Below are 13,669 nucleotides of genomic sequence, written 5' to 3'. Positions count from 1 at the left end.
ATATTTAAACGCACTAAAATTATCTAAATGTCCATGTGAGTTAGCAAAAAATGGTAGGTGTATCAAACTGTGGACGTTGTAATTGATAAACTGAGGGCCGTAAATTGATGAATAGTTTTGAACAAATTTTTTTAAAAGTGTTAAAGCTAAATAATTATATTTTTGACATAGGTCATTTGAGCATAGTATTCGAATAGACACTAATAAAAGTAAAAAGTGTTCATACATATCTTTTTTTAAATTTGATTTTAATACAATTACCCCAGTGTATAAAAGAAATTCACGAAATTCCGTTGCTTTCCAATACTCAAGATCATCTAATGACCTTGGTAGACGTGCAAACTCAGATGGTACAAATTTTCTTATATTTAAAAGAGATAGAGAAATTATATCTTTTTTCTCCTCTAAAATTCTCATTGGTTTTTTACCTTTTACCCAAAACTCTAGAAGCCGTTTCATGACTCCTTGGCACACACAATGCATATAATCAAGAACTACATTGGTTGTTATGTCTAAAGGAAGCTCTATCAGAGGACTAAATCCATCCTTATGGTATTCTATACTCGATTTTGATCGAAATGAATCATTAGTACGCAATGGCGCACACAAATTTAAAAAACAAACTTTATTGTCAATAAAATCACCTTCTACTTCACAGGAATTACAACCAAAATACCCATTATAATTTTTAACTTTTAATAAAAATGCTTTTGCAGGGGCGTTTGCTACTATGTCAATAATTTCAAAATGTATTATTTTATTTTCAATTTTAATTCGATGAGTTATAAGATTTTAAATCTCGTTTAAAAATGGTCTAAAATATTCATTAACATTACCCGGTTTGCGTTTAAAACTATGGTAAATACCTACTGGAAAAATTTTATTTACAAAATAAGGTAAATTTACAAATGACAATAAAATTGGCCAAAATTGAGTTTTTGAACTTTTTGCAAGTGGTAAACCGTCAATATTGAAGCTCAACTTAATTGTTATATTATGAGGAATACATTTTATTTGTTTAATTAAATGTGGTTTAATCATGTTAACAATACCTAAATCTAGATATGAACCGTTTTCAATTTCAACAATCAAATGATTAGCTTTATGTTGGCCTAGAATAGTTCTAACATCTTTTGGAAGTTTTAAGCCCGTACTATATAAAATGGATAACATTTCATTGGCACATCTGTGTGATACATTGAAATCTACAATCCACTTACAAAAACGTTTTACTATATCTTGATTTGAGACTTCAAAATCTTTAGAAACTACTAATGATTCTTCATTTAACATGGTTTGAATATTGTTTGAAGCATCCTAAAAACATTAAATGTATAAATGGAAAAATGAATATAAATTACTTACTTACATTATTACTTATATGGTTTGGAATTTGATATGCTATTAGAGGGAACATTGCCTCTTCTGGTTCATTGTTTAATGATTCTAAATTAATTTGTTCGTTGAATTGTTGCTTATTATTTTACTCATTGGAAAGCTTTCTAACCGGTATTGTATTCACTAATGTTATTTTGATCATATAAAAAACAAAATTATTATATTATATTATAATTATGTTGGAATCAATTAATTTTGAAAATAAAATTACATATCGTTACTTACACAGTGCTATTTCAGTTTTGATTCTCCTCTGAAATTGGCGGTTAGAAATGCTTCCAATATGTTTGACTCTCCTACAAGATATTGATGAACATAAAAAATAATCACACTTATCAATATAAATTATAATATGTACTATGCTTGTACGCTTGTATTTAAAAAAAAAAAAATATTTAAAGGAAATAATAAAAGAGAATTAACTATAGCTATTTTTTATTTATTATAATAATTATAATAACAATGTAAAATTTAGTACAATAATAACATTTCCAAGTTATCAAAAGATACTGATGGTAGAAATGATAATACTTTTCAATTGTACTTATAGGTATTACCTTTAACAAATATAAGGTATATTAAATTTAAGGTTTATGTAATTAAAAAAAAAATAAGAAAAAAAATGCAAGTTCCACTTATGACTATATATATAACTATAACTTTTTTAATTTATGAGTATCTTGAATGACATTATTTATTTTCTCTATCATATCTTGTCTTAGAAGTTCTGAACCAACTTTGGACATCTAACTCAAATTGCGCATCTGAATTTTGAGGATAATGATTTTTGATAACACCTGATATAAAATATGTTAGCATTGTTTCAACTTTGTATTTTGTGTAAGCAGTGGCGCCGAACTAAGAATTTTTTTGTGAAGCGAAATCTAGAATTTTTTATACACCCACCCACCCACAGACCCACCCACTTAAACTTTTCAGCCATCTAATATAATATGAAAATACTACACACAATTTCCTATGTTAAGATTATTTTATTTGAGTTTTTACATGATTACACATGGATTATAAAGTTATTATTATTATTATTTTTATAAAATATTATATAAAACTAATTACTAAGCATTTTCAAGATTACAATTAGTGCATTATGTAATATAATAATATAATACAATGTTTTACTAATATAATATAAATAATTATACAATTAAGTAAGCAGCTTAGCAAGAACTGAACTATTGGAAGCAAAGTATTTGATCACACATTCTGTGTCAATTTGTATATCTAATTCACATGCCATTATCATAAGTGCTTCCAATCGATCTTCTGACATAGTGCTTCTTAAACGGTTTTTCACTAATTTTAATTTTGAAAACGCTCGTTCAGGTGAAGCACTAGATACTGGTAGGGTAACAGCAATACTCAGTGCTGTGTACATGGTTGGGAATATTTCTTTTAATCCTGATGAATGGACAACTTTAAAAATAGTATTGATAGTTCCACTATTTTTTTTACTATTTTGATCTATTTTATTATATTGAATATTATCACCATCATCATCATCATCATCGCCATCAGTATCAAATTGTATCCAAGAATCCTTGTTGGTGTCATCAAATTTTACTGGTAGATTCATTATTTTTTCAAAATCAAAGTATGATTTGGAGAACTGAATATATTCGTGTTTTAAAGATTCCTCATCAACAAATTTACCGTATACTTCCGAAAACCCTTTGAACGCATCTTTCGGTATAATATTGGTCTCAGCCACTTCTCTTAACCGTTTATGTGAAAATAGACTTAAGTCTTTAAAAAATGGCATTGTTTCTTCATTGAACCTTGTAGTTATTTGAGTAGTGGTAATATCGAGAATCGTATAGAAAGTATTGACTTTAAAATTTTCTATTTGGTCAATTATACGTTGATCGGAAGAGATTTCCCCAGGCATTTTTTTAGTACGACGAATTCTATTGACAGGCAATGGTGTAAAAGAAAATTCTTTATTTTTTGATTGTATGAAATTATCTTTTTCTTGTATAAGATTTTTAAATTCATTATCACTTCTGAATGTCTTGATAGTATTAAGAGTTTGTTGAACATGGCTAATAGCAGAACATAAATCAATATCAACACTTTGCAGACATTTACTAAGAGTACTAGTTTTATCAAATATTTTTTTGAAGATAAGTGCTGTTAATAAAAATCGTTCTTGCAATAAGTAATCAAGTAAGCTTCCAGCTTTAACACTTGAAACTCTATCTGTCATAGGGTCATCTTTAATATCAAACAATGTGTCAATAATAGCATCATAAGTATCAAGAACAGTTTGAAGAGAAGACGAATGAGATGACCATCGAGTGGTTTCAACTCGCTTGAGTCTTCGAAGTAGTTTATTTGGATACCTTGTTTTCTGATTAGTACTATAAACATGTACACGCTTCTTACTACTTCCTATAAAATCATATAAAGTTTCTAAATATCCAAATAAATCTCGAGCCTCTATGCAACAGCTAACAGCATCAACAACAACTAGATTAAACCGATGAGCCCAGCACCAAACGTACACTGCACACGGATTTTCTTTTTTAACAAGAGATTGAAGTCCATTATAGGAACCTTTCATGGACGCTGCACCATCATATGATTGACCAACAAGGTTTGTTCTCCAATCTAAACTCATTTCTAAACAAATTGTATCCAACATTGTTAATAAATGTTTTCCAGTAGTCAGGACAGTCTCACGTAGAGCAACAAGTCTTTCACAAACAGTGCCATTTTCTTTGTTGATATAGCGAATGACTAAAGATAGTTGTTCTTTTCGTGATACATCGAATGTCGTGTCTAATGAAATACTAAAAAATACAGCAGTTAAGATTTCTTTTTTAATTACATCATGTATATTTCTATAAATGGCTTCAATTAGTTGGTTCTGTCTCTGCCAAGATATAAAATTGTAAGTTTTTCTTCCTTTTAACTCAACACTTGTAACATAAGAAGATAGAACAGGCGAATATTTTGAAAGAAGTAAAACCAAATCTTTATAATTACCTCGAATATTTTCTTGCCATCCTTCTCTATGACCTCGAAAAGGTAAAGAGTGTCTGCCTAGATACATTGTTAAATCAATTAAGTGTTTAACAATTTCTTTATTAAAAGCAATATTAGCAATGGAGGATTCTTTCATAGAATGTATAAGAGGATATTCAACTTGCCTATATGCTGCTTTTATCGAAGCCATAATATGAGCTTCTGAAGTTTCATGCATTATTATACTAGTGGTACCTTTGTTCCAGTTAGAAAACCCATGTCTTGTCCAGTTTGGCTTATTATTACGGGCGAACAATGCACAGTACAAACAATATATTTTTTTATTTTTAATAGAGTAAGATAGCCATTTTCTTTGTAATACTTCACCAGTAGACCGTTTATTCCAGTACCAGGATTCATGAAAAGATCTGCCATTATGGTCCCTGGGAAATTGTTTGTCAGGCAATTCAGTAGGCAATGGTTGAGCAGCACCCATCTTCAAAAAATAGCTTATCAATCCTGGATCAATATTTTCAATTTGACTCAAAATAGCAGGATCGTTGCTAAGATCATTAAGTTCTTTATATGCTAAAAACAATTGTAAATTAACTTCTGTCTACTACTCATTTCATTATATTAATTTTACCTGATGGGACCAAAGTTACAACTTGACTGGATGATGCACCATTAATTTCAATTGCAGTAGAACTCTCAATATCCGGGTTCTTCGATTCTAGTTCTATTATATATATAAAAAAAAAAATGATCATTTAACTAATTACAAGAAAACTAATCGCTTAATGCTTATTACCTAAGTTAAAAATTTTAAATTACATACCATCATCATCATTTTGTTGTCCAATCAAACAATTATTTAATAACGCTGGAACGTTGTTTTGTGTTTCCTTTCTATTATTTGTTAAGGCAGGATAGTCTGTGTAAAATGTATTAAAATAAATTATTTATTTATTTAATCAATAATTTAAAAAGCATAACAAAACTACTTTTAAAAAAAAAAAAAATATTATACTGAACAATATTATAAGTCATTAGTTTTACTAATTAGTAGGATTGAATAAATATGATTTCATAAATACCTGTATCAGAAGTTGGTCTTGATTTTTTAAAAAATGATGAAACACTTTGTGATGTAAGACTCAATTTAACTTTTTTACAAGACGCCAAGTGCCGCGACCAATTTGTGTTATTTAAATTAGCACGTCTTTTGCCACATATGCACTTACGATTTTCTATTTCCATTTTCGAAATCGAATTTTGTGTAACGACAAAACTGACAACGAAATACGAATGACGAATCACACCACAAAACACGATAAAAATAAAATAAATATGATAACCTCTGCTGGTAGAAGAAAAACATGGGATTACCACTGACAACTATTTATAGAATCTAGTGATAATTTACCAATTATACCCAATAAATATTATATGATACTATATGATAATAATGACACAGTAATATCACGATTAAAGATAGTACAATCGTGGGTAAATATATGATAAATATTATAATAAATAACGGAGCATGCGATATCGGGTGTGGACTGTGCGTGGACTTCTAATTTCTTTTTCATGCCATCAGGCATCAATTATGTTTAGAACACAGAACACCTGATGTAACTTTGTTTATCCACTAACCACTACTCCCCAGAACTTACCTATACCCACCTACCCACCCACCCATTAAGAAGTGAAGCGATCGCTTCACATGATATATGAGTTCGGCGCCACTGTGTGTAAGCACTAAGCTTACAGATAACTCACTTCTCAGAACTACAATAATTTTTAAATCTTGAACTTTATATTTTTTTATATCTTTTTCAAAAGCTCTACCTGTCCATGAACATTCAATAGCAAATTTATTTGTAAATAATTTGTTCAAGATGCGTCTAATATTGGTTTTTGCATCTACACCGCCAACTACACTTAGCATATGTTTCTAAAAATAGAAGTTAGCTTAAATACACCCCCCTAAATGTCATCGATGAAATTTTTTTTATACGTATACCAAATAGCTGGGTATGAGGTAGATGACGATAAACCCACGTATAATCGTATAAACTAAAAACTCTATAATAACCATGTTGATAAGAAATGACACAGTACTAATTAGTAGGCACCTAAGTTAAGATAGATTTGTAATATAATAATCATGATTGTCCTTTATCAACTGACTAGATCGTAAACTTTATCTTTTATTGTTATACTAATCGTATCGTGTATACAATTTAAAGCAAAATATATTATACCATACTCGTCTGTCGTCAGTCGATGTTTGTCTACTTTCGTATAAACGTACCTACGGTAAATTTTATTTCGTTTTATTTCTGTGCTCGTTTCTGTTTCGTTTTTTGTTTTATAATAATCAAATATGAAGAGCACTTGACAATTTTTTTAAACCTAAACCAAAAAAAACAATTTACTGGTGCGTTTTTAAATCAACATGAAAGTCAAGAACATAATCAACCAGTGTGCAGTACTTAAATAATTGATGCATCAAATGTTGTGAGTACTAGTATTATTGACATTGGAACTGTTTCAAATCAATTATTTCAAAATAAATCTTCGACTTCCAATAACAATATTTTTAAAAGTAATGTTTTAAATTAATTATTTATTCCAACTAAGTTTTATACTTTTCCTAGTCGAGAATTTAATAAAAAGAAACTAAAATTTCAATATAATTGGTTTGAAAAATGGGAATGGTTGGCGTATTCTAAAGAAATAGATGGCGCCTTTTGTAAATACTGTGTTTTGTTTGGTAAAGATTATGTTGGCAAAGGTTCGAATCAAAAAGTTGGATCTTTAATTAGCAAACCATTCATAAAATGGAAAGATTCAATCGAAAAATTTACATCACATTCAAATACCGATTATCATCGATTTTGTACCTTAACTGCAGATAATTTTCGTAAAGTAGATACAGGAGAAATGTGTGATGTTGCTACACAGTTGAATTCATATAGACAGCAACAATGTGAAGAAAATAGAGTGGCATTAATTCCAATAATAGAAACAATTATTTTTTGTGGTGAACAAGAACTAAGAGGTAATGATGACAGTGGACCATTAAATTTGTCAAAACCACCAAAAAAAGATGGTAAATTTCGTGCTTAACTTGATTTTCGAGCAAATTTTGGCAATGAAAATTTAAAAATCATTTAATAAATAGTAATAAAAACTCTACTTATCTAAGCCCATCTATTCAAAATGAAATAATAGACATTTGTGGCCAACTTATTCGAAAAAATATTGTAACTAAAATAAATAAAGCCGGTTGCTTTTCAATTCTTTGTGACGAAACTTTAGATGTATCTGGTACCGAGCAACTATCTATGTGTGTCCGTTATGTACATCAAAATAATCAGCTCCGTAAAGACTTTTTATGTTTTTTACCAGTATATGATCTCACTGGAGAAAATTTAACTCGAATAATTTTAGAAGAATGTGAAAAATTGGGTTTGGATTTAAATAAACTTATCGGGCAAGGCTATGTGGTGCAGGCAACATGAGTGGACAGTTTAATGGTGTACAATCAAGAATACGACAATTATATCCAAAAGCTGTCTTTGTTCATTGTGCATCGCATCGATTAAATCTTGCTTTATCTTCGGCTTTATCTACAAAAAATATTAGAAATTGTCTTGGTGTGATGAAAGATATTATTAATTTATTCAGGAATAATGCTTTAGCGGGAGAAACTCTTAAAAATTATATTTTAGAACTTATTCCAGAAACCAAAAAACACGTTTAGTCGGCTTATGTGAAACACGTTTTATTGAACGACACGAAGCAGTTAATGTTTTTGTAGAACTTTTTGAACCGATTATAGTTAGTTTGCAAAATATTCAAGAAACAGATCGTGCAATTTCAGCAAAGGCTTGTTCACTTTTGGCAGCTGTAGAAATAAGTTGTTTTATAATTGCATTACTTGTCTGTGAAAATCTTTTAAGTTTCACTCTACCATTGTCACATTATTTGCAAAGCCCTAAACGTGACCTTTCATCTGCTGTTGATTATGCTAAACATATTATAAAGAGGCTGAAACATGTGAGACAAAATCCAAATGAATCGTTTACACAAATATTTCAAGAGGCTAGCAAATTATCTAAAATGTATTTTGATACTGAAATTAAAATTCCGCGTACTACGAATAAACAAAATTATAGGGACAATTATTCATGTAATTCACCAGAAGAGTATTATAAAATATCTGTATTTTTACCGTGTTTAGATGGTTTATTTTACATCTCGAAAATAGGTTTGAACAGAATTGTGATATTTTATCGTCAATAGAAATATTGTTGCCAAAATTCGCTTTAGAAAAAAACGTCGAAAAACTAAAATATCTCAACATTTATTTTGAAGATAAAATTAGTGAAAAATATATAGCAAGTGAGTATTTACTTTGGTGTGAAAAGTGGAAAAATAATGAAGAAACCCCAACAGATATTATGGCTATTTTAGACTCGTGTGATTCGACTTTTTACCCAAATATAAACTATTTGTTACGAGTTTTGGCAACCCTCCCAGTATCTACAACTGAAATTGAACGATCATTTTCAACTTTAAAAAGAGTAAAAACACTACTTCGAAACCAAATTGGAAATGACCGTTTAACAGGGCTGACTCTTTTATCAGTTCATTGGGAAATATCAGTTTCACCAAAAGAAGTGTTGAATATAATGGCAAAATCAAAAAGAAAATTATTATTATAAATTTTATTATATCTATGTTATATTTATACCTACATTATTTTTATTTATACGATACTTTTTTTACAATATGTACATAACATAGCTAGCATAATATAGTAACTAGTAAGTCATTACGAATTTAATTTTTGATTGATTAATAATAGAATGGTTAAAATTAGTTATTATTATTATTTTTTTTTTTTTTTTATGTTTGACCCCCTCCGAAATAAAATCCTGGCTACGTCCCTGCCCACAGACAGGGGTCAACCACAACCACCCTCCACACACACCCCTTGACAACACCGACAACGGCCGGATCACCACCGCCGTTGGCGGTTTGGGGGGGGGGGGAGTATGACGCGGTCCCGCGTAATAGCTGTTTGAATTCAAATAGCCTTTTACGCGGAAAGCCGCGCCGTGCTTCTCAAAACAAACCGCCACGACGACGGACGACACCGGGGCGCGACACCCGCGCCAGGAACCGTCGGCCGGCCGTTTGGTGAACCGGATTGCAAGACTGATCAGTTTTCGACGACCCACACGAGACGGAACACATACACGTCCCCGGCCCATCGTCTTTCTTTTTTTTCTTTTTTCCTCTTTTCTCTTCCGTAACGGGACCCGACAGGGCTAATAACCAACCTTGTTTTATCAGTTCAATAAAGTCAACCATCACATTCGAAAGTTGTTTTTTTTTTGTATTCATTTGGTCACCTGACACCTCACCACACCATCCACGCGGCTTCCCACAGGTCCGCATCAAAATAACATTTCACGAAACCAACAAGCATTTCTAGCGGAATTATTGTTCCATAATAATCTGTATATTCACATAACAAAACAATTATAATATAATAAATAATTATCTGTTAATGGGCCCCCAGGAAAATATTATATGCAATAATCATAGGCGCAATTTAGGGGGGGGAGGATTGGATGGCTTAGTGGCTTAGCCCCTACAATATAAAAATTAGCAGGTCCAAACATTTGTATTTTAATAGAAGTATTAAATACTACATTAATTATCTAACCTAAATAGTACAGTATTGTAAACTTTTTTTAAAGAAATTATTTAACTAAAGCGTTTAAACAACGATTCATTATTTGTATGTTATCCATAGTAGATATCGGATCACCCACCGAACATAAAATAGGTTTATTAATAGTATTACAAGTTGATAATTAATTATAATATACGTAATATATGGTTATTTATTTTTGATGTTAATATGAACAGTTATTGTTGTTTTAATATTATAATAAATACCTAAATAATATATTATTTTCTTCTCCTTAGCCATTATTCTAAGCACCCCCCCCCCCCCCAACCCGAAACTCCCTGGCTGAAATTACTCAAAAAATATGAATAGGTTATATAGGTATGCTCAGTGGCAGTGGCGTATTTAGCGTTTTTTTTTCAGCAGCAATAAACTAAACTTATATTTTTATAGTCATTATAACGTCCGTCAAGTTGGCACCGGCACAATACGCTAGGACTATACATCTGATATTAAAAAATTGCTAGGAATTTGCTAGATTTTGCTAGGTCATTTTCAGAATTTGCTAGTATTTCGTTTAAGTGTAAATCAAAATTCAAATATGCCGGTGCCAACTTGACGCAGCACCGGCACATTGTCCGATCGGCTCGAAAGTGGTACCGAAATATTGCTTGTCATTTGCTAGATTTTGCTAGGTAGTTTTTGGAATTTGCTAGACTTTGGTTTTTCCAGTAACCCGGAAAATGGAAAATGGCTCAGCACCGGCACATTGTCCGATCGGTTCGAAAGTGGTACCGAAATATTGCTAGTCATTTGCTAGATTTTGCTAGGGTAAAATTTAGGCTAGATTTAGGTAGTTTTTGGAATTTATTTATTTATTTATTTATTTATATTTATATTTACGGGTCTAGCCCTTTTGAAAAACAAAGTTTGATATATACAGATTTACAATAAAATTAATAAAGATATACATAGGTATGGTATAAGCATTAACAGAGGCGGGAGGCGTCAACATTGGCAAGAGACATTAATCTTGTGATAGGTTCGTTTGCTAAATAATTTGAGGTGTAAGAAGGAATGTAGAAAGGAGCATTATTTCGAGAAATACGTTGAGGTACTCTAAAATTGATTAGGCTTAAAAGGTAAGGCGAATCTATGTTACCTGATATCAATCCATTTAGAAACTTAAACCCTAGAGTAATTCTCCGATTAGAAAGGGTGTCAATATTGAGGAATTTGGAAACAGGGACGTAATCGTGAGGCTGATGATGTATATTTAGAATAAACCCAGCGAAACTAAGAAATTTTCTTTGTACCATTTCAAGTTGTCGAGAGTTGTCTGCGGTATGTGGATTCCAAAGAACAGCACCATACTCTAAAATTGGACGGACAAGTGAACAAAAAAGAATTTTTAAGGATAGTCCTAGCTTAAAGTCGTGAGCCAATCTCTTTAAGAACCCAAGCATTTTGTAAGCTTTACAGCATATCATAGTGATATGCGGTCCCGGATCAAGAGAACGGTTGAACTTAAAACCTAAGTCAACTATCATTTCAACACGGGAGATTACCGAATTATTTAGACTGTAGGACCAATTAATTACAACATGTTTTCTAGTGAATGACATAATATGACACTTATCAAGATTCAGAGTTAAACCTAGTTCTTGAGACCATTTGTAAAAATTGTTTAAATCAGCTTGAAGTTTAAGGCAATCATCAGGAGAATTTATTTGCATAAATAGCTTCATATCATCAGCAAAACAGAGTAGCTTACAATGATTTAAAACTTTGTTAGCACTATTTACAAATACAGAGAAGAGAATTGGGGACAGATGACCACCTTGCGGAACCCCTGAAGAAGATTTCAATACCTTAGAAGTAGTACCAAATACTTTTACTACAAAATATCTATCAGAGAGATAAGAAGAGAACCAAGTTATGAGAGGTTCACCAAATCCTGAATCTCTAAGCACACGAATTAATAGTTCATGACTCACTGAATCAAATGCTTTTTTAAAGTCAGTATAAATGACATCAACCTGACTATGGTTTTTAAACGCATCATAAATTAATAAGGTAAAAACAAGATTACATGTAAGTGTAGAACGACCCGGGCGGAAACCATGTTGCTCTTCCATCAAAATTCCATTAACCTTTGGTTGAATGTATTTTAAAGTTATAGATTCAAATAGTTTTGAGATATGTGACTGAATTGAAATTGGTCTATAATTCAAAGCACAAGATAAATTACCTGATTTCGGAATTGGTGTAACATTACTCATCTTCAATATTGAGGGAAAAATACCTTCATCCAGTGAACGCCGAAAAAGAGAGAATAGTGGAAATGCAATTATTGACCTTATTTGATATAAAAATTCACCACAAATTCCATCAGGACCCACTGACCAATTACCTTTGAGAGCTGACAGACCATTAAGAACATCATCCAAAGAAAAATAAACATTATTGGGCAAGTCAAATTCTGAAATATTTGGTAGATCGTTCGTAGTATTAATATTATTCGTTGTGTACACCGAAGAAAACATATCAATTATTTCAGTTTTATTAGACGAAATATAACCATTGTGAAAAATTTCCATAGGCGTACCATTACTTGCACGATTTTTTTTAACATATTTCCAAAAGTCACTAGGGTTATTTGTTAATGAAGATTCTACATGTTTGTTATATTCATTAAAACACTTTTTGGACATATATTTGAAACGAGCACGTAGCAACGAAAAATTAGTATAGTTTTGACCATTAGGATTAGATTTATACTCAACATGTGCTTTTTTCTTTTGTATGTTGATACGTTTTAATTCTGAATTAAACCATGGTGGGTAGGTGGTACTCCAAAAGTTACTTTTGGGTACAAAATTTAATATACTTAAATGTAAGGCATCGAATAAGGTATTGAAAGCTGTCTCAAGATCGAGGGTAGATAGAGTAGTATTCCAATCATAACTTCCAATAAACGAGGTTACGTTAGAGTAATTAGTTTTACGAAAATTATAAAAAGAGTGATGGTTATCTAAAGAGTTTGTATGAATAAGGAAGAGTTAAGTTCAACGGAGGGTGGAATTTGCTAGACTTTGGTTTTTCCAGTAACCCGGAAAATGGAAAATGGCTAAGCACCGGCACATTGTCCGATCGGCTCGAAAGTGGTACCGAAATATTGCTAGTCATTTGCTAGATTTTGCTAGGTAGTTTTTGGAATTTGCTAGACTTTGGTTTTTCCAGTAACCCGGAAAATGGAAAATGGCTCAGCACCGGCACATCGTAGGAGTTACCTATTACTTATTGTTACTTATTGTTACTTTGTTACCTATTACTTATTAGCTTAAACTTTTAATTTTTAAATGTATAGACGTTATATTTTATAATTTATTTAATAAATTAACTATTTACTATTATAGTATTATACATTTATACTATTTTATGTGTATTTCAGTTATTTGTTTTTTTTTTTGTCCACTTATTTAATTAAAAAATAAAAGAATTGTAAAATTATTAATATTTATTATTTATTAATTTGTTATTATTTATCGTAGCGGAAATCTAATATGT

At 30.9% G+C, this 13,669-nt stretch overlaps 1 protein-coding gene across 1 annotated transcript; it reads right to left on the bottom strand.

The window, feature by feature from the left end:
• Window positions 1-2,563: 2,563 nt before the first annotated feature.
• Window positions 2,564-5,643, bottom strand: LOC132951371 (zinc finger MYM-type protein 1-like). The gene is made up of 6 exons (XM_061023187.1): window positions 5,481-5,643; window positions 5,222-5,317; window positions 5,030-5,122; window positions 3,418-4,971; window positions 2,908-3,354; window positions 2,564-2,817 (listed from the first exon to the last, which is right to left on the bottom strand). Exons 1-6 carry the CDS (start codon window positions 5,641-5,643, stop codon window positions 2,564-2,566), a joined length of 2,607 nt encoding a protein of 868 aa, XP_060879170.1.
• Between the last annotated feature and the right edge of the window lie 8,026 nt (window positions 5,644-13,669).

This window comes from Metopolophium dirhodum, chromosome 1 (genome assembly GCF_019925205.1).
Source record: "Metopolophium dirhodum isolate CAU chromosome 1, ASM1992520v1, whole genome shotgun sequence".
Classification (NCBI taxonomy): Eukaryota; Metazoa; Arthropoda; class Insecta; order Hemiptera; family Aphididae; genus Metopolophium; species Metopolophium dirhodum.
This window is presented reverse-complemented; position numbering and strand designations above follow the sequence as displayed.